Below are 27,500 nucleotides of genomic sequence, written 5' to 3'. Positions count from 1 at the left end.
TTATTATTTATTTATATTTTGCATTATTCGGTTATATATTTTAGTATTTTCAGTTTTTATTATTTATTTATATTTTGCATTTTATTTATACATTTTAGTATTTTCAGTTTTTATTATTTATTTATATTTTGCATTATTTTGTTATACATTTTAGTATTTTCAGTTTTTGTTATTTATTTTATATTTTGCATTTTATTTTATACATTTTTAGTATTTCAGTTTTTATTATTTATTTATATTTTGCATTTTTTTTTATACATTTTAGTGTTTTCAGTTTTTATTATTTATTTATATTTTGCATTTTTTTATACATTTTAGTATTTTCAGTATTTATTATTTATTTATATTTTGCATTATTCGGTTATATATTTGAGTATTTTCAGTATTTATTATTAATTTATATTTTGCATTTTATTTATACATTTTAGTATTTTCAGTATTTATTATTTGTTTATATTTTGCATTATGCTGTTATACATTTTAGTATTTTCAGTATTTATTATTTATTTATATTTTGCATTTTATTTATACATTTTAGTATTTTCAGTTTTTATTATTTATTTATATTTTGCATTTTTTTTTATATTTTTAGTATTTTCAGTTTTTATTATTTATTTATGTTTTGCATTATTTTGTTATACATTTTAGTATTTTCAGTTTTTGTTATTTATTTATATTTTGCATTATTTTATTAATTTGAGTTAAAGTTTTAGTAAATTTGTTTGTCTTAGTACTTATTAATATTTTGCATTAGTTTTCATTTTTAGACTTTTTTTCCATTTTAATTTGAGCTCAAGTTTTAGCCATTTTGTTTGTATTTTTAGTTCTGTTTAACAATAACACCACTGGTTGAGGTGTTCAGACGCACATATAAACCCCACAGACACACACTCCACATCCACAGAAGATCATGGACTGTTTCAGACGATGTAAACCTCTAACAGAAGCAGCGTGAAGACGTCTTACCCGCTGAGACTTGTGCAGCAGCTCCTTCCTCTCCTGTCTGAGCGAACTCAACGATTTATCCTTTTCTTGTTCCATGTCCTTCAGCTGCTTCTCCAGTTGCTGGACTCGTTCCTGCGAGACAAGATCGGTCAAAGGTTTTGAGCGTGAACAGAAGCCACACATTCAGCGGTGATCTTCGGTCTGGTTTGGTATAATGTGCTCAGAGAGACTCAGGGTCAGAGATCTGTCATCCAGAGCAGCTGAGCCAATGAGATCCGCACACAATGTGACTAAACTACATTACACTCACTCTACACTACACACTACACACTACACACGGCTGACGAGAATGTGACACGGACAACCTGCTGCTTATTTTTTCTTCACCGACATCTGAGAACACTCTTAATTAATAAATAAAAAAATCAAATGACAAATAAGATTTTATGTATTAATATAAAAATTAAATTAAACAAAAAAAATCCTTATTTTTAAAGAAATGAATACTGTTTAATTAAGAAAGAATGTGTTAAATTGATCAAAAGTGATAGTAAAGACCTCATATTATTAGAAAAGATTTTTACTTCAAATAAATGTTCATCTGTGAATCCTGAAAAATAAAATGCATCACAGTTTCCACACAAATATTGTGCAGCACAACTGTGTTCAACATTGATAATAATCAGAAATGTTTCTTGAGCCAGCAAATCATCATATTAGAATGATTTCTGAAGATCATGTGACACTGAAGACTGGAGTAATGATGCTGAAAATTCAGCTGCACATCACAGAAATAAATTACAGTTCAACAGATATTCACATAGAAAACAGATGTTTTGAATAGTAAATAATATTTCACAATTTTTACTGTATTTTTGATCAAATAAATGCAACCTTGGTGAGCAGAAGAGACTTCTTTAAAAAAAAAAGTTGGGTATAAATATCTAAGAGAAGAAATAAAATAATGTATGTGTGTTTATATATATATATAAATGTGTCCCTGTCTGTGATCTACACATTAACATCCTTATCTTTATCCACAAAGTAAAGAATACTGTCTGTAGGGCTGCAGCTATCGATTATTTTAGTGATAGAGTATTCTACAGATTTTTCTATCGATTAATCAGGCAATCAGATAAGAAGTCATTTTTCTTTATTAAAGAGCAATGTTACATATACAAGAGAAAATTAGATAGGTCTCTTAAAATAAACAACTAATTTGTTTCCTTATTAGAAAAATTAACATTAATATTCCTGAACTTGCATACATTAATGACCGTGAAAACTAAATCCATTTAATGCATTTAATACATTCAAAATGCAAATACAAAATATATCAAATTAAATATAAAATAAAAATATAAACAAAAAATAAACTAAATAAATAAAATTAAAAAAATCAATTTCACATTATTTTAAAAAATGTAAACGGTACAAACTAAAACTGAGGCATGAATTAAAATTATAGTAATAAAAATAATAAAAATACCTAAACATTGCATTTATGTCGTGCAATTTAACCAAACTAAAGCTCAAGCATGACGCAAGCCTTTACTGTCTTTGTGGCTCATTGGACAGGAAAGTTACTTGGAACAAAGTTCCAACATAAACCCTCTTAAATGTCTCTTTATGTACTTTACAATGTCTCTCTCTCTCTCTCTCTCTGTTTTTAATGTAATTAGCTTGTTTACTGCATCATGTGACTGTGTTTGGTGTGTCAGCATGAGTAACACTTCTGCTCACGCTCAGTGCTGCATAACATACTGATGACGTAACAGCCAATGAGAGGCCAGTGAGAGCGACACAGCAGCCAATGAGAGTGAGCCATTTGGAAAATAACGATGTGTAATGAAGACTCACTAAAGAGAATTTTCAAGATTCTGCAACAAACTGACACTTGAGGTCAGAATTATAATTTCACAACCGTGATTTGGACAGATGTGTGTTTATAGAATGATGTGCTCATTTACTAATAAACATAGATTTTTAAGCAAATAAAGTCAAGTGCATTTAACAAATCCTACTAGGGAGGAGTGTAAAAGGTAGAAGTTAAACTGGACTGTTTGCTGAGTGTTTCCTCTCACCTGAGATGTGTTGCGTGTGTGCTGTACTCTGGTTATCTCTCTTTCGATGATCGTTTCTGTTTCTCCGTCCTCTCCTTCTCGCTCGTCTTCCACTCCGCTCTCCAGCTCCAGAATGTGGAACTCCATGTCCTCAAACGCTCGCACTGTGACCTCCAGCGCATCCTTCTCCTGGAAACCAAACAGACGCTTCACATTATTACAGACTGACTCACCGAAAACTATAAGGGAGTGAGTACAGTTTTTTCACCGTTCACGGTAGTGCAAGCAGCAGTGATCTGTCAATAGAGATTTTCATGCTTTTATTTTAGCAAAATAAAATTAAAAAAAATGCTAAATGTAAATACATTTGAAAGGCAGAATTAAAAAAATATATTATTAATAATTAATGTTTTGTTTGAGCAGCGAATCAGAATATTAGAGTGATTTCGGAAGGATCGTGGGACTGGAGTAATGATGCAGCTTTGAAAACACAGGAATAAATAACATTTTAAAATATATTCAAATAGAAAGTAGTTATTTTAAATAGAAAAATATTTCACAATATGATTGCTTTTGCTGTGCCTTGGATCAAATAAATGCAAGCTTGGTGAGCAGAAGAGACTGCTTTAAGAAACATTAAAAAAAAATTTGACTGGGAGTGTATAAATATATATATATGAGACTAATAACTTCAAAACAACATTCCTCTCATCTGTCGATATGACAGGCCACTCAATGTTTCAGACGAAATGAAACACCTAATGACTGCCTCATTAACCTCTGAACAGCAGTGTTGGTGTTCACCTGTTGCAGTCGAAGCAGCAGCTGCTCTCGCTGGTCTTCTGGCTGTGAGGGAATCTGTTTCTCCATCTCCTCACACCTCCTCTTCACCTCCTCCACCTTCAGACGCTGCTCCTCCAGCTGAACTCGCTCCTGAAGGACAGCATGTCTTCAGCTCAAACACTAATCATTAGGGATGCATGATATTGGATTTTTCCCGATATCCGATATGCCGATATTTTGTAACTCATTTTGGCAAATATGCCGATATTTTGCAACTCATTTTGGCTGATATGCTGATTTTTTTGCAACTCGTTTTGGCCAATATTTTGTAAATCATTTTGGCAAATATGGCGATATTTTGCAACTCATTTTGGCTGATATGCCGATATTTTGCGACTTGTTTTGGCCGATATGCTGATTTTTTTTTGCAACTCATTTTGGCCGATATTTTGCAACTGATTTTGGCCAATATTTTGCAACTCATTTTGGCAGATATGCCAATTTTTCGCAACTCGTTTTGGCCAATATGCCGATATTTTGCAACTCGTTTTAAAGTGTCTTGACCTACAGCCAAGTATGATGACCCATACTCAGAATTCGTGCTCTGCATTTAACCCATCCAAAGTGCACACACACACACACGTTTAAACAATCCAGGGGCAGTGGGTATCATTTATGCTGCGGCGCCCGGGGAGCAGTTGGGGGTTCGGTGCCTTGCTCAAGGGCACCTCAGTCGTGGTATTGATGGCCCGAGACTCGAACCCACAACCTTAGTGTTAAGAGTCAAACTCTCTAACCATTAGGCCACGACTTCGGAATATGCCGATATTTTGCAACTAATTTTTGCCGATACCGATATATTTCCTTTTATTTGGAAATGACACCAAGTCGTGTGTGGAAATTATAATCAAATTAATTTTAATTCTGGCAAGTTTTTAACAAGAGCTTATTTGTTAGAATTTAATAAACAATAATGAAGTTATTTTAACTATAAATAAATTTTATTCAATCGCTGCATTTTTTTTTCAGAAAGATGCAGTAGTAACCTTAACATTTCATTTGAAGGTTTAACATTTGTAGATTGTCTAAAGCAAAAAAGCTGTAAAAATTCTGAAAATCTTTTAAAACTCATAATTTACTTAAAAATATAACATATTACATATTAATGAATAAATCAGTATATATAAAATTATTTAATTTACAAGTGTCATATTTGTTTTTTGTTTTTTAATTCATGTAAGCTATAGCTTCTGACCCTTTAAATCAAAACACACTCATAATTTTATGACATCAATTACTGCTTTATTTAATCAGAAACACAGTCTAAATGTTATCTGTGAATTTTACTTTCATTTTATTAGAAGCAGGCCAACAGCGCCCCCTACGGAATTAAAACTCATAACCGAGTGAGCATTAGGACCCGGGGGAGGCTGCCGCTGCTTGTGTTATTACTGTTTACTCTAACACATACTGAACTCATTCTGTACTGCATTCTCAGTTTAAATGGAGCGATCCAAAACAGTGAATCCATTCAAGCAAAACTTTGCTTCAAGAATGAGCCACACTGCTGACGTGATCTAATCCCTAGCACACCCTGACCACATGTGAGTTAATGTATTCCTCTTATAGGCAAGACATATAGGCATAATTTTTCATATCAGGCCGATGCCGATATTTACATTTAAAGTCATTATCGGCCGATAATATCGTGCATCCCTACAGTAATCATGCATCATAAGGGTGAACAGATCAGATGCAGACCTTGTGTCTGCTGGCCAAGCGCTGGCTCTTCCGCTGCCTGTCCTTCTCCTGCAGCACCTGCAGCTGCTCTGTGTGTCTGCGCAGACGCTCCTGCTCCACCTGCAGCTCCCCTCGCAGCAGAGCCACCTCCAGGTGCAGCTGCACAACAAAACACTTCTTTACATTCCATCATACAGTTGCATAAAGCAATAAAGTTTACATACTCCTTGCAGAATCTGCAAAATGTTAATTATTTCACAAACTGAGAGGGATCATACAAAATGCATGTTATTTTTTATACAGTCACACACCAGAAAACAAACATGACTCAATTACCTTTTAATTTAACGAAAATGTTTTCAGATCATCAGTGTTTTTTCTGCAACGTGAGTGCTAATGGGTGCCAGATTGTGAAGATAAATTAAACATACGGCAAATATGTGTCCTTTTTAAAGAGTGAAACTCTGTTTGGAGGATTTAAACACATCTGGCAACCCAAGCATTAACACTTACAGAGGTCTAGGATTTTTCTCCTCTTTTTTATTGAAGAAAATCTAAAGAACTTTTGGATATACAGTACCAGTCAAAGGTTTCTGAACAGTAAGATTTGTAATGTTTTTTAAAGAAGTCTCTTCTGCTCATCAAATCTGCATTTAACTTTTGACTGGTAGTGTAGATAATTTTTTGCTTATAAACTGCATTTTAGTCTCGTCTTTGTGGATGTTGAATCATCTGTGCTTTTTCTGCAATGTAAGTTAGTGAGTGTGAATGGTTGCCAGATAGTGAAGATAAATTAAACACTGGGCAAATACGTGTCGTTTTAAGAGAGAAACTATGAGACATCTGGCAACCCAAGCATAAAAAAAAAAAATCACAGAGGTCTAGAGTTTTTCTCTTCTTTTTTTATTAAAGAAAATCTAAAGAAATTGTGGATATAGAAATTTTTTTGCTATTTTTTGTCTATTTTCGTCAACGATATTGCAGGCTAACAGAGTCACAGTTAGGGTTTAATGATGTCGGCAATGTCTCATCTTAGTCATATAATTTTTCATCATAGTTTTCGTTAAGGAAAACTCACCTCAATCTTTAGCTCCTCCCTCTGCTGGTCGAGCTCTGTGATTCGCTGCTGCAGCATCGACGGTGACGTCAGCGAGACTCCGCCTCCCTGTTTGACTCGATGCTGGTTAAGAGATGAGCGAGAGATGAGTGCGGCTGATCCGATGGACTGGTTATGAGAGGAAAGCGTGTATTTACCCGTTCGCTCTCTGTGCTGCTGCCCTCGGTGTCTGACTCCGCCCCCGAGGAGGCGGGGCTCTGCTCCACTCTCATGATCCACGGCGATCTCCGGACCGGATCCCATTGACTCTTCTGCGTTTCCATATTGTGTCTGGGCATGTCTGATCACACAGGAGTGGAGACTGGTTAAGTGAGGAGGCACATTACAGTAATTCAATCCGGCAAACAAGGGTCAAATGACAGATGCTCAAGCTAACATACACTGAACACGGTAAAAGTGAAATCCTGAGTGGTAAACAGTGTATAATCTGTTCTACATGTTGCTTTCTTAGATTAAAGAGCAAAACATGTTACACAACAGCCATTCATTCTCAGGTAGAATGTGTTACAGAAATGCTCAACACTGGCAATTTAATCTAAATTATTACTATTAAAATATTCATGACATATTATTTAATTGCTCAAGTATAACAATAGCTATCACTCTCTGCTTTAGAAATAAAAATAGCAATTTAAATGTAGTTATTAAAAAATAAAAATGTAAGTTAAACATTTAAATAAATTTTAAAACAGTTTATTTCGAATAATAAATATGCTTAAATTTGAAAGCAAAAATGAAACATTAACTTAGTTACATGTAAACTAAAAATGTAAATACATTTTAAAAGGCAAAACTATTAATAATTTTAATTATTATTAAAATATAATACTAAATTATTAATTAGTAAATTAATTATTAATTGTAAAAATTTAGATTTAGATTAAAATTATATATATAATTTTAATCTAAATCTACATTTTTACAATTAATAATTAATTTACTGCTGAAGTATAATAATAATTATCATTGTGTCAAATTGTGCAGAAAATGTAAATAATTTAAAAGTATTTATTAACTATAAATATATCAAAATGTAACATTAAAATTGAAAATATAAGCAGAAATAAAAAACATAAATAAGAATTTATTTATTTAATTATAGTGTAATAGCGAAATTTTATTAAATAATTTATTTATTTATATATTTATTTATATTATATATTTAGCTTAACGTCTACTATATATATATATATATATAGCTATATAATATATATATATATATATATATATATATATATATATATATATATAAAAAATTTTTCAATTAAATTATTATAATTTATTCATATATATTTAGATTTTTATTGGCTATAGAACACTTAAAAATCAGCAATAAATAAGCAGTACTGGTCAATATCTTCTTGCAAAATAAAAGTCGGATAGAAAGTGATAGAAAAGCATTTTCTTTCTCTTTCCTCCAAAGCAAACCACAGTAAAGGCTGTGGAGATGAAAGCAGGAATGACAGACAGCAGATCAATAGCACCAGCAGGTGTTGGTACACAACGAGTGTCAATGACTCTGAAGCTTTTGTATTCGCTCCTGACGTCGAGTGTGGGAACCGTCATTGACTCCGAACCGTTCCCAGCCTCTCCCTGCTCTGTCGGTCAGACCGGCCCCAGCCTTATTAGGACTCGCAGGCACACAGATAAATATAAAACACAGATACGAGGAGCTCCAAACACATCGGACACATAGAGGAGGAAGTGGCTTCTAAAATGTCACAGACCGGTTTCATATTTCCACACTGAGAGAGACTGAGTCTGTTCCCAGAATAACCACAGCCTCTCTGAACACACACACACACACACACACAATAGCTTGTTTAAACAGACGGCCTTCATAACAAAAGCAGGGCTTATTGTGTGTGTATTTACTACATGTGCCGTTGATCAAAACTAGACCCGGCAGGTTTTAACTTACAGCTAAACACTGTTGAGATGACAAACAAAACAGACTTGTTGCAATCCGACTTCACTGGAATGGAAACGTGCGATGCTTATACAAAATATAAAATAATAATATATATATAAAATGATATAACATCTGCTATTTGTCTATAAGAGGGCATCTTAGAAGAAAGCTTAATATACAATATAAATATAAAATAATATTAAATCTTATCCACTCTTTGGGTAAAAGAATGCAGCAAATCATAAAGTATTAATGTAAAATAATATAATATAAAATTGTATCTGTTCTTTGACTGACAGAAGGCAGTATAATGTAAAATATAAAAGTAAAAGAATAATAAATAAATAATTAAATAATAAAAAATTGCATCAGCTAATTGGCTGAAAAAGTCATTTTAGAAGGCAGCATAATATAAAAGAATATAATATAAAATCTAAAAGACAGCATCTTAAAAGGCAGCATAATTTAAAATATAAATATTAAATAATAAAATAAAGTATTTTCTGCTCTTTGGCTAAAAGAAGGTCTTTAACATAAATATTTAATTTTATTTAATATTTAAATGTATTTCATTTAAATAGAAACACATATGTAATAAAATATTGCAATATATAAAATAATGTAAAGTTTTATCTGTTCTTTCGCTATAAAAGAAAATGTCTTAGAAGGCAGCATAATATAAAATTTAAATATTAAATGATAAAATAAAATCTTTTCTGCTCTTTGGCTAAAAGAAGGTCTTAAATAAATAAATAAATATTTGATTTCGTTTAATATTTAAATGTATTTTATTTAAATATAAGCATATATGTAATAAATAAATAAATAAATATAAAATAATGTAAAGTTTTATCTGTTCTTTGGCTATAAAAGAAAGTGTCTTAGAAGGCAGCATAATATAAAATGTAAATATTAAATAATAAAATATTTTTTTCTTCGCTTTAGCTAAAATAAGCTCTTAAATAAATAAATAAATATTTTAAATATTTATTAAAATATTTAATATTTTAATATTTAAATGTACTCCATTTAAATATAAACATATATGTAATAAAATAATGTTTATATATATATATATATATATATATATATATATATATAAAATAATTTAAAGTTTTATCTCTTCTTTGGATATAAAAGAAAGTGTCTTCGAAGACAGCATAAAGTAAAATAAAATATAAACATAAAATAACTGTGTCCTAAAATAAAAATTAAAAAATATATATAAAATAATATATAAAATAATTTAAAGTTTTATCTGTTCTTTGGATATAAAAGATAGTTTCTTAGAAGCCAGTGTATCAAATAATGCACCCTATATAGACAGCTCACTGGGTGTTAGGGGAAGCAGGAAGTGCACCAAAACAAGTGGCCACAACCGGTCCTGTGGCCCGACTCGTCCCGTGTGCAAACACTAGTTAGGTTAACTAAGACACAGCAGCAAACCCAAACTAATCTGCTGTTTATCTGAACTCAGAGCATCATGAAGGGCTGAAGTCCAGCAGTGATAAAGTGAAAATGCAGATGTGAAAGCTCTGCTCACTTTTAAACACTGGAAAGTCCGGAGCGAGAGAAACAGAAAGGATGGGCTGTAATTGCAGAGGAGTGTCTGTGCAGATAAACATCCGCTCCTGATCATTACTAACCAGCACTCGCTCACAGACGCTCACACGGCATTCCAAGGAGCTTTAAAGACTTTCAAAGAGAAATACCATGGTATCTGATCAGTGTATCCCAAATTACTTCACAGAATACCACGGTACTGCCACGGTAAATGATCAAATACCATGGTATTATTACAAATGATCATCTACATGGATCTACTTAAACTACTATAATATTACCATGGTATCTGACCAATGTATTCCGAGGTACTTGAACAGAATACTGTGGTAAAAGAACAAAAAACATGGTTTTACAATTGTACCTGGTGAAAAATTATGATATATATGATGGTACTTACAATAAAATTAAAATAAAGTAAAACTAAAACTAAAGTAAATGTATACAGGCTCAATGTGAAATATTAATACTATAAATATTAGACAAAATATTGATTTTCTATTATGTTACATTATTATGAGTTATTCACTATACTTTACAGTTACATACTATTTATTGAAATCTTTTATTTTGATATAATTTACAAATAAATATTTATTATTTATAATTTATTTATTTATTAATTTAATTAGATATATAGTTATTTATCATAATAATTTATTTTATAATTATAATAATTTTTTTTATTATAATAATATTTAATTTTTTACTATTTTTTTTTACAAAATGACACACTTATGTTACATATTATTTCATCTTTAAAATCACTAAAACGTGAAAACCGTGGTAACATCTTGGTACTAAATGACTACCTCGAAAGGGAAAATATACATCTTTTCACTCGGTATTAAACTTTATAGACAACCATGGTATTACTATGGTAAATGATGGTATTACCTTAGCATCTGTCCAAATGTATCCCAAGGAAGCCACAATACTCCCGTGGTAAATTAACAAAATACTACGGTACTACCATGGTCCAAAAAGTGTGATAATGTTTTTTTTCAGCAGTTACACTGTAGTATTTACTATTCAACTATTTAATTCACTCAGAAATTGCTATTAATTTTCAGAAATAATTACAAGAAATGGCACGTAACACACAGATTTAAACAACACCTCACCTGTGCGCCGCTGGTCTCAGGACGGCATTCCTCACACTAAACACAAGAAACACACTCGTTTAGCACGCCTCGTTATTATAATTACAGTACAGCTCCACATTCTTCAGCCGGTCAGATCACCTCAAACACATGAACAAGCAGTGAGTCCATGTTACTGTAATTCTAGGAGTGCTCAGTCTTTCTGAGGCCACAGATCTACAATACTAATACATAAACAATATTATTATTGTAAACGTGTGTAAAATATTATTAGAAAAATATTTATTCATGACAAATTTTTTTTATTAATATTATCACATTATTCTATTCACTATAGAACTGTATTATGTATAATTTATTTTAATCAGTTGTATATAAATTATTTTAGTCATTTTTTTACTTATTTTAATATTTTTTATGTAATTTACTGTACATTTATTTTAATCAAATTACATCCATTATTTATTTTTTTTGCGTTGATTAATTTATTTTAATCATTTGTATATTATTTAATTATTTTAGTAATTTAAAACTTATTTTAATATTTTTTATTTATGTAATTTACATTGATTTTAATCAAATTACAAGCGTTTAATTTTATTTATTTTATTTATTTATTTATTTTCAACACTGTTTTTCTCTAAAGTGACTGACAGCTGATATAATGTTAACCCTAATTTATTTTAATATTTTATTATTTATTTTTATTTTAATCAAAGAACATGAGTTTGTTAGATTGTACTTTTTTTTAATTATTGATTTACATTGTTTAAACTTTTTTGTTCATTAACAAGTAACTGATGGCTGACATAACACTAAACCTAACCCTAATATAATTAATAATTGTATTATTTTTTATTTATCACATCCAAATTTGAAAGATGTTGACATCTACTTTTATTTTTTAATTTTACTGTTATTTTTACACTTAATCATTTTAATTAATTTTTATTTCATTTACAAAAAAAAATTACATAAATATATATATATATATATATATATATATATATATATATATTATATATATATATACACACACACACACAAACTTGTTTTTTTTTCTCTAAAGTGATTGACAGTTAATATAATGCTGGTTTATACACAATAATGACATCAAATATGATTCATACAAATATAGTGAACACTTATGTTTGTAAATTCACTAAAACATGACTAAAGCTGTTGGCAACACTGTAAACACATTTTAATTAAACTTTCAGTATTACTAGTCTCATTAACCAGTACACTGTGGTGGTTTAGTTTCATATTTACAATGTTTTTAATAATGACTACATTAAAGTATCACAGTATTTTTATTTACCTCAGTATTTCACACAATACCATGGTACCATGTTATTTTAAGCCTATGAGCGCAGTTTCGCTATTATAAACCCGCACTGCATAACTTACTTGATCCGGACTAAACCGTGTCTAGAGTTTAAACCTAACTTACCAGGTTTAGTTAAGGTTCAGGTTAGTTAGTTTACCTTCAGCTGGCGGGTTTTCAGAGCTGTCAATCATCCCTGTCAATCAATCACTTCTGTCAAGAATTAAAATCTCTGATTCTGAGCTATAATTAAAGATTACTAACTGTTAGATGATTCGCAGAGAAGCGTGCAGTTAATCGCGTCGCTCTCACTCTTATCAGCGCGTCTGGTTTATCGATAAACTGAGATAAACGTGCCGATCATACCTGTGTAGAACTTCCGCCTCGAATCCGCCAACGGTCCTGAGTCTGATGACGACGAACTGACGAGAAATAAACTCCAGCGCGGATTTAAACGGGCTTTTCACGTGAAGCGATACCAGCGGGATTTCCAACTTTCTCTCAGTAGTGTGTGTGTGTGTGTGTGTGAGAGAGAGAGAGAGTGAGAGAAAGTGTGTTTGTGTCACATTGGCCGCGTCTGAAACTCTATTGCGCCGCCTACATAGACAGCGCGTGGAGCCAGCGTCAGGGTCACGTGACGCTCTAGCACGCTGTCTACATAGGACGCCTCACTAGGATTTAAAACACATCCCATGATGTCCGCTGAATGTGACCGTCAACAATGACATAATAGTACACAACGTTACACAGGTTATCTAAATATAACAGACTTGTAGTTTTTAATAATATATTTTTTAAACCAGATATTTTATCGTTTTTGTATTTTGTCTATATAGTTTTTTTATTTAAATTTTTGTATTTTTCAATATTAATTTAATGATTTTTTTTTAAATTGTTTTAGCACATCAAATTACACTAAATTAAAAAAAATATTTTCTTTGAAAATTGCTGAAATAAAAATGTTTTGATTGGCTATTTTAATTTAATAAAAAATAAATTTTTTCTAAATTAATTAAATAAATATTTTTTGATTGTTTGTTTTTTTTATTTCAGTCAATGTTTTATGTTAACTATAATTACACACACAACAATATTAATATATATATATATATATATATATATATATATATATATATATATATATATATTCATTATATATATAGTACAAAATATTAAACTAACAATTTTTAGAGATCATATTTAAAAAAAAAAGTGGCAATTTTTGGGTGGGGAATGACATCAAAGAAAAGGGAATAAAAAAACAATTATCACTAATTATCTTTCTTAAAATGAGACAAATCAGTCTGATAATTGCAATAATTCAAAACAGGTGTAAAAATGTGATAATTAAGTTCAGGCAATGACCCAAATTCATTATTTTATTATATTAGTGTGTAAATAATCAGGTTAATTGAGTTTGACCTCATATATCTTCAGTGTTTTTAAGAGGAATGAGCCCTAGCTGCTGCTCGGTTCACTTCTGAGGGACTTTCTCATCTAGTGCACTCATAAATCTGCAGCAGTGAGTGTGCATCAACATGTTAGGGTGCCACACAGACAGAAAGAGAGATTTAAAACAGAGCCAAGACAAAACACTGAACAGATGGAGGACTAAAGTGCACTAAAGTTGCACACTAGACGCTGTCAGACACATTCAGACGTCACACTATTCACACAATGAAAGCTCTCGGTGTGTTGTTTTCCTGCTGCAGCACATCTGTCGGCTGCTGCTCATGAAGGGCACTAGAGCCTGGAGCACTGGCCGGGCGCCCAATGAAACGACTGCGAGAGTTCACAGTGGAACTAAAGCAGAACCGCTGCAGTCGATCAAGTGTGAACTCAGCCCCGCCCCCAAACACACACCATTGGTCGAGCCAGTGCAGAGCCCCGCCCACTCAAACACATTTTAGTCATTTTCCAGTACAAATATCTACAATTTATTTAGACAAGATACAAAAAGACTTTAGATGAGCTGATATAATTTATTGCATAATTTATTGTTATTATAATAGTTTGTCATGTAATGTGTAACAAGGACACCTTAAAACAAAGTGTCACCCAAAAAGACTATATAAGATATATTTTATTATTATTATTAACTGTTTATTATCATTATTTTTATTTATTGATTGATTGATTTAGCAACATTTGCTACATTTAGGATCAACACTTCAGTCAAACAGTTGTTTTTTGTTTTTGTTTTTTTTTGAAAAACTTAGATCATAATGAGTTTATGCTTAAAACAAGAATAACAAATAATCTTGTTTTTCCTTTGAATTCAGTTCATTTTTCTTAATACACTGATAGATATTTGTTTTATTCATAAACTCATTGATTTTGGGAAAATCAGTGAGAAACCAAAACTTAATCGTAAGTCATTTTGCATCTAATGCAGTAAATTTTAAGATATTTGTACTGGAAAACAAGACAAAAACACCAAGACTCTTTATTTTTATTGATTATTATTGGTATGATTTATCTGTATTTATTTATTTCAAACATTTAGGATATTTAAATGAGCTTCAAAAACCCCAAAAGCGCTTTAAACTGCACTGGTTTGGATTCTATATATGTATATCTTAAGGGTTTTCTTATGAAATATACGAGTTTTACTATTACTGTCACATTACAAGATCAGTAGCACTTTAAAGCAGATCAATTAATTCTATGATTACGATATGAAACATTTACATGAAAGATTCTTAAAGAACAAGCACAAACACGGAAGTAAAGAATCTTTAAGAATCTTGTATTGGAAAACGAGACAAGAATATGAATCATATTTGCAGTGCATCAGTGCTGATGAAATCACACTTGTGTCCTTGATTTTTAGCTTTAGGTAAAAAGCACATTTATTGGATCTACACTGCAGAAACTCTGTCCTTGGATCTTTAACAGCAGAAACCCCTCAGAGATCCACATTTGCACGTGAATGAAAACAGTGAAGAGACTCATCAGCACTGATACACTCATGCAAACCACTGTTTCTAAGATAAAAGCATGGACTTCCAGGACATTTCACTTGCAAATCAAGCTGGTTTTTCCCGTCCGTCCTGACGGTGAAGACATTTGTAGAAATGCAACACTTAGGAGCATCAAAAAAAAAGACCAAAAGAGGCGAAAAACTGACAAACATTTATTAAAAACAGATTAAACAGAGACGTTTCTTACCAAATATATTATTAACTGCATTTCATGTTACAAGAGCACTTGATTTTTAAAGCTTTGACTGACGTAAATTATGCAGAAAGAGCACAAACCATCATTAGTCCAAGCGTGATATTATATTATAGACATGATATGAACACACAGATTTAGTCAAGTATTTAATGAAATCCCAAAATATTCTTAAAGAATGTTTTTTTTTTTTTTTTTGTTCTGGTTTATCTATTTACCCTGAATGAAATATCAAATATCATCACCGCATGTAGTTTTTACATCGATACGCACCATAAAATTAAACTCATCTGATTAAAACATTAACGCCAGCTTTGTTCGTTCGCGTTCAGATGTCATGAAGTCCACACACCAGGTTTGCAGGCACTGATATATCTGTGGATTCAAAGCAAAAACAGTGACAACGTCAGATAATAATAATAATAATGTTTTATTTATATAGTGCCTTTCAAAACCCAAGTACAAATATACAGTCACATGATCAACCAAATAAAGCAGACGGAGATCATCATACACTCTTAAAAATAAAAGTGCTTCACAGTGATGCCACAGAAGAACCTTTTTTGTCTGAATGGTTTCATACAGAATCTTTAACATCTGAAGAACCTTTCTGTTTCACAAAAGCTTCTTTGAAGGTTCCTCAGATTATAAAAAGTTAAGAAAGAGATGCTTCTTTGACTGAATGGTTCTTCAGAATCTGTTAAGCACCTTTATTTTTAAGAGTGTATGCACCAGATCTGTAATACAAGCAAGCATGGAACTGAAATAAATGAGGCAGACGGTCACTTAACAAAACATAAGTGAGGTTTGAGATCAGTTTTAAAGCTCTGGAGTGAAGAGTGTGACAAAATAATAAACTCTTTCATGAACACATGTATTTTTAAGCAGCGTGGGAACCCGGTGCATGATTTTAGTGTTCGTTAGCCATCAAACGAAGCTCAGGATGAGCAACACGACACACCCTGACAAACCTGAGCAAACGACATGTAATCACTCATCCTGTGATGAGCACACATCCCTACAGGCTGAGACACACATCATTCACTCGCTGTGGACCTGTGCCACACAAAACTAGAACGGGTTTGACTCGCTCTCACGTGTCCACGCCAAGAACAACAAGTTGATCTGAGTGTGAAAGAATGTGAAACACAACGCATCCGACGACTTCAGAATATTGGAAGATAGTGACAGTCGGGGACTTTATGAACGGTGAATCTCTGTTAAAGTGTAATTTATTTCTGTGATGTGCAGCTGTATTTTCAGCATCATTACTCCAGTCTTCAGTGTCACATGATCTTCAGAAATCATTCTTATAGGCTGATTTAAAACATTTTTTTAACAAATCAAAGATGCATTAAATTGATTATAATGTTACAAAAGATAAATTATGTTCTTTTGAACTTTTCTATTCATCTGTGAATCCTGAAAAATAAAATGCATCACAGTTTCCACAAAAATATTAATGTTTTCAACATTGATAATAATCAGAAATGTTTCTTGAGCAGCAAATCATCATATTAGAATGATTTCTGAAGATCATGTGACACTGAAGACTGGAGTAATGATGCTGAAAATACAGCTGCACATCACAGAAATAAATTACACTTTAACAGAGATTCACACAGAAAACAGCTGTTTTAAATAAGAATAATATTTCATAATTTTTACTGTAATTTCGATTAAATAAATGCAGAAGAGCAGAAGAGACCAGTCCCAGTTATTCCAAAACACAATATGTAATGTATACTGCTAAATCTCTGCAGTGTATGCAGCGTTAATAAACAGATACTGTACCTATTTTCTTAGGTTTGGGGAGGTTGAGGTTGTTCATGATGTTCACAAACTCTTGGAGAGTCTTCGTCAGCCGTGGATTGAACTTCTTCTCCTCATCGACGGTGGAGACGGTCTGCCCTTCAGCGACAAACAGGAGAATAAATCACACACACAAAACAGCTGAGAGAAGGACACAGACCCCTGAGGCTGATATATATCATACACACACACAAACAAACAGGTAGTCTAAATATAAGTTCGGTTTAACTTGAAGAAATTGTGACAGAAATATATTAATCCACTGTTGTTCAGTAGACTGTACCTACTACTGCTGCTAAAATAAAACAAGGAATAATAACACAATACTTCTTCCAGATTTTCATTTTAATACTAAATCCCTTTTGTTTGCCAAAAAGTAAAAGTAAAAGTTTTTCATTTCATTAAAAGATAAATTAATGTTTTATGCCTGAGAATTTCTGAAAAAAAAAAAAAAATGTCATAGAGCTATTGTAAACATTTTAAGAAATTAAATTGTTTTTTATGCATTCAAATAATCAGACATGCTTAAACATTTTTTTGTTATAATAAAGATGGTGGTGAGAAAATATAAAATTTTTCAGGGGTATAATTTTTTTATATGTGTGTTTTATTGTATAATTTTCATGATTTTAATCAATTAGACATGCTTTTTGATTAATACAATTTAATTAAAGCATTGAAATGAGTCCAGAAAAATGTAAATAAAAAAAAAAAAAAAATGAATCCAGAAAAATTAAAATGGAAAAAAATGGAATTCAAAAAAAAAAAAAAAATATCGGAATTGGGAAAAATAAATAAAACTCAAACAGATTTCATAGGGCCCTAGATAGTATTAACCTCATTAAATAGTTCAAATGGATAACACGGTTGTCTTTTTCAGACTGAAAAAAAAAATAAAAAATACTGAAAAAGCAGTGATTTATGCAGCTTTCGTGTCCTGTGGTAAAACACCTTTAACACACAGCGTCTCACAGTTTACCGCGGTAAACGAGTGTCATCACGTACCCTTGTAGTCGTGAGCAGGGTATATGAAGCAGTGTCCCGGCAGAGTGAAGATCTTCTTATGGACAGACTCATACAGTCTTTGAGGACTACCTGAATGAAGACAGGTGCAGAGCGTTACTGTGGCGCCATCATGTGGACATCTGAAGTACTACAAAAACAACAAAATACACACAGGCAAAATGCTGGAGGATGTAATGGATACTCTATATATATATATATATATATATATTTGCAGCTTCGGTGATTATATTCTGCTTTTTATTTTATATATATATATTTGCAGCTTCGGTGATTATATTCTGCTTTTTATTTTGGTATTACATTTTCTAAACAGCTCATCATTTGACTAGTTTCACAATAAGGGCAGGTAAATATTGCCATTTATGAGTGTGTGTGGTTATATTGGTGCATATAAATGTGCAAGACTGAATTCATTTTCTTTTAGTGAAAAATAGAGTGAAAATATAATTTGTATTGAATTTTTGCTTTATTTTGCATGCACTGAATTTTTTTTTTGATGCACTGAATATTATTATAAAACCTAAAACTGCACACGTTTGAGTCTATATCATCCTCGAGGGTGGATGTGAAGGGTTTGTGTGGTTGGACCTTGCTGGAAGTCGGTGCGTCCGCAGCCGCGGATGAGCAGAGCGTCTCCGGTGAAGGCCATGCGCTCGTCTTCAGAGACGTACGTCACGCATCCGTCTGTGTGTCCCGGCGTCTCTCGCACCGTCAGACACTGAAATAAGAGTCATTCTTTACAGAACCTGCTCAGCTCTCTCTGACTCTGATCATCTGACAACAACACTGTAACACATCAGCACTGTCAGCAACACAGACTACATTAATGATCTTTGTGATGGTTTACGGTGTTGTTGTCAGATGATCAGGATGATCAGAGTCAGAGAGAATCGAGATGATCTTGTTTTTTTGTAGTGTGGATTTTAAAATGCATTGCATTGCCTTGATTAATTGCAATATTAAAATATATATTTTTATATAATTTATTTACATGATATATTTTGTATTTATTATATTTTTGAAATTGATATTTAATATTAATAAACTTACTGTAAATGACCCAGTCATGATCCTGAATCAATGTGGCCTGATCACTTCCAATATTAAATTATATATATATATATATATATATATATATATATATATATATATATATATATATATATATATATATATACTATATATATATATATATATATTTTTTTTTTTTTTTTTTTTTTTTACATTCAATGTAAATATACGGAACGTAATATATTTTAAAATATATTGCATTGCCCTGGTCACTTATTATTATACATATTATTATAATTATTATTTATATTGATTTATATTATATATTATTATATTTAATTTAAATAAACTGACTGTAAATGACCGTATCATAATCTTGTTTTTAAATCTGTGTTGATTTTAAGGTTATTGCATTGCCCTGATCACATGCAATATTAAATTATATATATATATATATATATATATTATATATATATATATATATATATATATATATATATATATATATATTTTTTTTATTTTTTTTTATGTTTGTATTTTTATATATATTTGTATTATTATATGTCTTTACTGTCCCTTTTGAGTAATTTAACACATTTGTTTTAGAAGTTTATTGCATTGACCCGACCACATGCAATATTAAATTATATTATTATAGTTATTTATATCTAAAACAAATAAATTTATTTTGTTTTTGAATAAGTGTGTTTTTAAGGTTTAATGAATTGGCATCATTACTTGCAATTATTAAAAAATAAATTCAGTTCTATTTTTATATTTACATATTTCTACCATATTCTTATTTTTATCTATATTTAATGCAGCTAAACTGGCTGTAAAGGACATGATTTTGTGTAAGTACATGCTCATACGTGTTTGCCGAAGCTGATGCGGTCTCCCTCTGACAGCTGGATGTCGGCGGCGGCTCCGCTGTGTTTGGAGATGGCACTCTTCAGGCCAAACACCTTCTTCTTCAGGAGTCCGGTGCCGGTGATGTGATCGGCATGACAGTGAGTGTTCACTGCAGAGAACAAGCCATCCTCATCATCCTCATCCTCATCATCATCATCCTCATCGTCATCATCCTCATCATCATCATCATCATCATCATCATCATCATCCTCATCCTCATCCTCATCTTCATCTCCTCATCATCGATCATCCTCACCATCATCATCATCATCATCATCATCTTCATCCATCCTCATCATCATCATGATCCTCATCATCATCATCATCCTCATCCTCATCCATCCTCATCATCATTCTCGTCATCCCTCATCATCACCGCCATCATCCTCATCCATCATCATCCTCATCATCATCCTCATCATCCATCATCATCCCCATCATCATCCTCATCCTCATCATCCTCCATCATCATCATCCTCATCCATCATCATCATCCTCATCATCCATCATCATCCTCATCACCATCGTCATCCTCATCATCCTCATTCTCATCATCATCCTCATCCATCATCATCATCCCCATCATCCTTCATCATCACCATCAGCATCCTCATCATCATCATCCTCATCCATCATCATCCTCCATCATCATCAATCATCTCCTCCATCCTCCATCACCATCCTCATCGTCATCCTCCATCATCATCATCCTCTCATCCATCATCATCACCATCATCATCATCATCACCATCACACCATCATCATCCTCAACATCATCATCATCACCATCATCATCACCATCCTCATCATCTTTATTCTATTATCATCATCCTCATCATCCATCATCATCCTCATCATCCTCCATCATCACCATCATCATCCTCATCTACATACTCATCCATCATCATCATCATTATCCATCCTCATCATCATCATCATCACCCTCATCATCATCACCCTCATCATCATCACCCTCATCTTCATCCATCCTCATCCATCATCATCCTCTATCATCATCACCCTCATCATCATCACCCTCATCTTCATCCATCCTCATCATCATCCATCCTCATCATCATCCTCATCATCATCCATCCTCATCCATCATCCTCATCCATCATCATCATCATCATCACCCTCATCATCATCCATCCTCATCATCCTCATCATCATCCATCATCATCACCATCATCATTATCCATCCTCATCATCATCATCCTCATCATCATCACCCTCATCATCATCCTCATCTTCATCATCCTCATCCATCATCATCATCCATCCTCATCATCCTCATCATCATCCATCATCATCACCCTCATCATCCTCATCATCATCCTCATCATCATCCATCCTCATCATCACCCTCATCATCATCTATCCTCATCCATCATCCTCATCCATCATCCATCCTCATCCATCATCCTCATCCATCATCATCCTCATCATCATCCTCATCATCACCCTCATCTTCATCCATCCTCATCATCATCCATCCTCATCCATCATCCTCATCCTACATATCACCCTCCACATCATCATCCTCATCATCATCCATCCTCATCATCACCCTCATCATCATCTATCCTCATCATCATCCATCATCATCACCCTCATCATCATCATCCTCATCATCCTCATCATCATCCTCATCATCATCTCCATTCATCATCCTCATCATCACCCTCATCTTCATCCATCCTCATCATCATCATCCATCCTCATCATCACCCTCATCATCATCATCATCACCCTCATCTTCATCCATCATCATCCTCATCCTCATCATCACCCTCATCTTCATCCATCCTCATCATCATCCATCCTCATCCATCATCCTCATCCATCATCCATCCTCATCCATCATCCTCATCATCATCATCACCCTCATCATCATCATCCTCATCATCATCATCATTAGGGCTGCATGATATATCGAAATTGCAAGGGTGTGCGATATCTGAATCATTTTAATAATAGGCTACTTAAATCAAAACGTTGCAAAAGGTCAATGTTTTAGTTTGACGCATATAGCAGAGAATTGCTTGACATTAAAAAGAGTTCAAGAAAACAACTCTTTGGCTTCTGGTCTTGCTGTCTGACTCACACCTGAAGCGCGCGCACAAGCCGCATCTCGCACAGCGTCTCTTCAGTTCTGCCGCACACACACACACACACACACACACACACACACACACACACACACAAACACACACACACACACAGAGAGACAGCGTGCGAACACAGAGTTGATCCGTCTTTCGCATCTCCTCATATTTGAACAGACACATACACACAGATTTATGTCAATATTACCCGTCTCGATGATCATTCTCGTAAACGTAGTCAGTTATGTTTTAAATGAATGTAAACAGCTGAGAAAGAAATTGGGTGTGTATCATTATACTGGATCCGAGCAGTCTGTCTTAAAGGGACAGCAGCCTATAAATACGTGCTGCTGAATATGTCACTAATGTTAATCAAACAACAAAGCAGCTATAACAAAGATTAATCTAAATTTAATTCATACAGTGACCATAATGCAGTGTTATTATACACTTAATTATTACATTTCTGTACCTGAATACTACTGTTTATTTTATCTATGCTTGTAAATTGTGTATTTCTTTTTCTTTCTTTTTATTGACTGTTCACTTGCCTTTAATCATGCTTGAACTTACTCAGACTATAGTTTTTGCCGTGGTATATGAAGAAGCACTTAAAGTGTATGGAAAGCAAAACTACAATGATAGAAAATTAGCATCATTCATTTATTTATTTTTTTTGCATGTTCACACTGTTGTTAAAATGACATTTTCTGATTTGTGACATTACTTTTTATGTACTGCTAAAACACTGCTGGTCACTTTCTGATGGCTGCTGGTCAGAAGTTTTTGTGAGAAAGAATGTGAAACAAATTGGTTATCATTTTTATTTTAAATATTTTAAAATATAACTCAAATTGATTTTACAAACTTTAAGCAATATCGTATTGCATATCGTATATCGCATTTTTTAACAAGGTATCGGATATTGCATTTTTCTTCAATATCGCACAGCCTTCTCATCATCCTCATCATCAGCAGCAAACTTTAAGTGTTCATCTCACACAGATCTGAATTCACATGCATCTCCTTAGGGCTGGGCATTAATTCAATATCAATATATATCACATATATACTACCAGTCAAAATTTTGGGATCAGAACAATTTTTAATGATTTTACATGAGTTTCATCTCTCGCCAAGGCTGCATTTATTTGATCAAAAATACAGGAAAAAATGTAATATTGTGAAATATTAATAATAATGTTAGAGAGTGAATGTGCGCTTTTTAATCCAGAGCGTCTGGCTTCTCATCTGTGCTTGTTTACATTAGGGCTGTCAAAATGGTTGCAAAACTAAATTTTAATTTTGTGCTTAAATATTATAATTATTCGAATTATATTTGAATTTAAAAGGCATAATTTCAGTTAGGGTGGAAAAAATCTTTTTTCTTCTCTCCTGAGGCCACAAGAGGGCGCATTGAGCAAGATATTAGTAATGCACATTTCTTCAAAGCAATAAAATAACAAGACTATCTTTGAAAAAAGTGCATAATGTTTAAAATAAGGTTTATAAACCATATCTAATTATTAAGTTGCTTGAACAATTAGAAACAAAGCAGCATCATGCATGTATGTATAGTTTAATACAAAGGAACGAAAAACAATCACAAAGAGTACTTTTTCTATTTAAAAGCATGAGATGCAGTGCGATGAGAAAACCGCCAGACATGTTTTTTATAAGTTGAACTTACATTAATTTTACATAGCTTTCTAAACATGCTCTCTTGTGCGAGACGTCCCTCTAAAACAGTGGTTCTCAATCTTTTTTACAACGCAAGCCCAGGTTAGCGGTTTAAGGTGGATATGGCATGGGGGAAAACATTTTTCCAGACAACAAAGACATCCTTTACTGGTGCTCTTGGCAGATTTTTTTAAAAATATATTGTTCATATTAATATCAGCATTATATTTTATCGACCAAAATTAAGAATTATATTGTGATATAAATTCTGGCCAGCCCTCAACTCCTAAACTTTAAACTAATAAACATAAAAGCGATGCTTACAGGCCACTTTGAGCGTCAGGCCCAGGTCATTGATGAGCTGCAGATCTCTGTCCACCGTCTCCAGCACCGGATCGATCAGAACGGCCTCTCGGCTGTCAGCATCCGCCAGCAGGTATGTGTACGTGCTGCTCTCAGACTCAAAGAGCTACAGGAACAACAACAGCAGCAGAGACTCGATCAGTCAGCGTGAGTCAGCAGTCCACTCCTATCTCTCCATCTGTCACCTGCTGCTGCTGTACTGTACACCCAACTACTGCTTCTGGCAACATTCCATAAAACACTGCTACAGCAGTAACAGTAGCTGTAGTAACAATCTAAATGTTGCAGTGCTGCGTTGATATATTTGTAACAGAATGTCAATAGGGGATGTTTCTATGCTGTGCTCGTTTTAGCATACAGGAGTCACAAAAATCCTTTTTGCATTACGTTTTTAGTCGATAAATACAGCACATAAATAACATCCATCACAGCTCAAAGTCCTGTCAAATGCTGTGAGAAAAGTTGAACTTTAACTTTTATGTGTCTGTATTGTTTTATAATGCCGGTGTAAATCACTCAGATCATTGTGTATCAGAAGAAGTCTTATATAACTTTGCTTTGGATCTGTTATTGTTATTATTTCCAGTGTTTAGCGCTTCCTGAACGCTATTAAACACACAAACACCGGCTTGTTTTCGCTCGTGTCAGTAGAATAAGCGACTGCGCGGCTCGGCCTGTCTGAACAGCGGCGCTCGGGGCTCCATCAGTCCGCTGTAGAGTCTCACTGAGGCGGCTGCGCTGCTCGGCTCGATCCGCGGGGGTTTGCAGCTCCACACGCGGCTCGCAACACTCACTGCGGGCTTCAGTCTGTGTAAGAGAGCTGCACTCATTTTACTTCCGTCTCCACCTCAGACTGGTCTGGCGAGTGTCGGTCTGGTCTGATCTGTATCTGAATGAACTCGGGTGTCACAATGTAACAGTAAACGCGCGAGTCACGCCTCCTTCCGCGGACACTGCAGACAACGCGTTATAACGCCTCACACGTGACCTACACATGCATAAAATCTCTTAATGTTTAGTAAATATTCAGTAGAGACAGTTGTATGGAAGATTGTAACGCCCCGACGCAATGTTTACGAAATTCGATCTTGTCACGGAACTTTGACGTGTCTGCGCATGCGCAGTACAATCTTGCGTGCGGTTATTCTCAGTGTTGCCGACCAATTTTCTGGGGAAGTCGCTGAAGGAGGGTCGATTTGTTGCTAAAAGCTGCCAAATTACATTGTGATGTCATCAAATCTCGGCAAAAAAAATATCTGATGTAAGTTAATTTAGATTTGTAAAATAATAAGCATAATATTCAAATATGAATAACTGTGTTTTTAAACACATTGAATTATTGAACACTTTTGAATGATTACAATTTAGTTTTTTTCTTTTTTAATAGCTAGTAAACTAGTAATACTACACATTCTCAACAATTATGCTTTAAGCAGTGTATTAGTAGTTAGTATGCTACACTCTTAAGAAAGGTCTGTAAACATAGGGCACAATCTACTATGTTAATATGAAAAAAAAATTATTTGTTATGAGCCGCCACGAATAAACCAATGTATGGGAAACACTGGACACTGCTGTAAGTCAAAAGTACAAGTAGTTTTGAGAAGAAATCTGAGGAATATTTTTACAGACTGCGGAAAGCTACAGAAGAGAGAATTGAAATGAATTGCTGCAATTCACAGAAACAAATGGACTCCAGGCAGCGAAACACAGATTTGCAGTTATCTTGTAATGCCCATATGCTAAATTTCGTAGTAAAATCATACCCTACCTATTCTATTGTTATATAGTGTATTGACAACTCATCAATTAAATATTCACCAACTTATATTCTGCATAACTGGATGTTTTTAAAAATTGAAAATTATTTTTTTTTTTTTTTGATGTGTATAGTTTTTTGGATGGTATTGTGTTTTTTGGTGTGATGTTTGGAAGATATAAATCAGAATCGTGACATGAACTCAGAATTGCGAGATACGAATTCTGAATTGCAAAGCATAAATTAGAATTGTGATCTAAATCAGAATTACAAGATATAAATTCAGGATTGCCAGAACTCTGATTTAAACTCTGAATTGTGAGAAAGAAAGTCAGAATTTTGAGTTATCTCAGAAATCTGAGGAAAGAAAGCCCAAATTGTGAGACAAAAAGTTGCAATAAAATTGGGCTTCCATTCATGAGCATTCAGTAAATCAGAGACGGATATTGACAGCCGGATGACTCGAGAGCTCTGAACTCACCTGTGAAGATGCTGGTAAAGGCCTCTAAACCTGCAGCTTTATAAAGACGCTGATGTTCAACAACAATCACCAATCATGAAAGTTCAGAGTGCCTAGAGTCACGCAAGCTCAGAAATATCAATGAGTCTCTGAGGGTCAATTACAGACACAACACAACACTCCCAGCAGGTTACATAGCAACTACAGCACATGCTCATTAATATTCATGAGCTGTCTTCTCCATATTATGTATTGGATGAGATGTGGGCCACTTCAGGTCCCGGATCAGTGATGATTGCAGGACTCTGTCCAGACAGAGTTTCCGGATACATGATCAGATTCGAATTCAAGCGTCATGATGATGATGATCAGAAACAGTCAGAGTGAATCAGCTGAATAAACCACATTCCATTCATCACCACACGCCCTTCTCTGAGCGTACGTGACTCCAGTCACAGTCAGATCACATTTTATTGCATCTTTTTATTGCACACTCTCACAAAGCTTTCAGTTATCAGTTATGAGATTAAAGCCTTGTACAATCTGTGTAATAATAATTATTGACACTGTTTTCAAAAGGAATAGTTCTGTGTGGTGACCGTCGAGAAGGACTCTTCCTTTTAATCCTGAAATCAATTA

At 33.3% G+C, this 27,500-nt stretch overlaps 2 protein-coding genes and 1 pseudogene across 2 annotated transcripts in view; all 3 read right to left on the bottom strand.

Annotated features, from left to right (window-relative positions):
• LOC109101213 (pleckstrin homology-like domain family B member 3) overlaps positions 1 to 13,113 on the bottom strand; it is a 24,057-nt gene extending 10,944 nt beyond the window's left edge. Inside the window, exons 1-8 of the mRNA XM_042740314.1 lie at positions 12,920 to 13,113; positions 11,248 to 11,283; positions 6,786 to 6,928; positions 6,610 to 6,711; positions 5,553 to 5,690; positions 3,813 to 3,941; positions 3,030 to 3,197; positions 967 to 1,077 (exon numbers count right to left, since the gene is read on the bottom strand). Of these exons, the coding sequence (XP_042596248.1) occupies positions 967 to 1,077; positions 3,030 to 3,197; positions 3,813 to 3,941; positions 5,553 to 5,690; positions 6,610 to 6,711; positions 6,786 to 6,926 (789 nt within the window). The 5' untranslated portion in view covers positions 6,927 to 6,928; positions 11,248 to 11,283; positions 12,920 to 13,113. The remainder of the gene's footprint in view (positions 1 to 966; positions 1,078 to 3,029; positions 3,198 to 3,812; positions 3,942 to 5,552; positions 5,691 to 6,609; positions 6,712 to 6,785; positions 6,929 to 11,247; positions 11,284 to 12,919) is intronic.
• Positions 13,114 to 15,676: 2,563 nt separating this feature from the next.
• LOC109100924 (persulfide dioxygenase ETHE1, mitochondrial-like) lies at positions 15,677 to 25,743 on the bottom strand. The gene is made up of 7 exons (XM_042741835.1): positions 25,317 to 25,743; positions 24,604 to 24,748; positions 20,452 to 20,600; positions 19,157 to 19,286; positions 18,548 to 18,637; positions 17,525 to 17,641; positions 15,677 to 16,105 (listed from the first exon to the last, which is right to left on the bottom strand). Exons 1-7 carry the CDS (start codon positions 25,470 to 25,472, stop codon positions 16,059 to 16,061), a joined length of 834 nt encoding a protein of 277 aa, XP_042597769.1. The 5' UTR covers positions 25,473 to 25,743; the 3' UTR covers positions 15,677 to 16,058.
• Positions 25,744 to 27,324: 1,581 nt separating this feature from the next.
• LOC109101216 overlaps positions 27,325 to 27,500 on the bottom strand; it is a 9,911-nt pseudogene continuing 9,735 nt past the window's right edge.

Source organism: Cyprinus carpio, chromosome B16, assembly GCF_018340385.1.
Source record: "Cyprinus carpio isolate SPL01 chromosome B16, ASM1834038v1, whole genome shotgun sequence".
Lineage (NCBI taxonomy): Eukaryota > Metazoa > Chordata > Actinopteri > Cypriniformes > Cyprinidae > Cyprinus > Cyprinus carpio.
The sequence above is the reverse complement of the archived record's forward strand: the minus strand, read 5'-3'. Positions and strand labels throughout refer to the sequence as shown.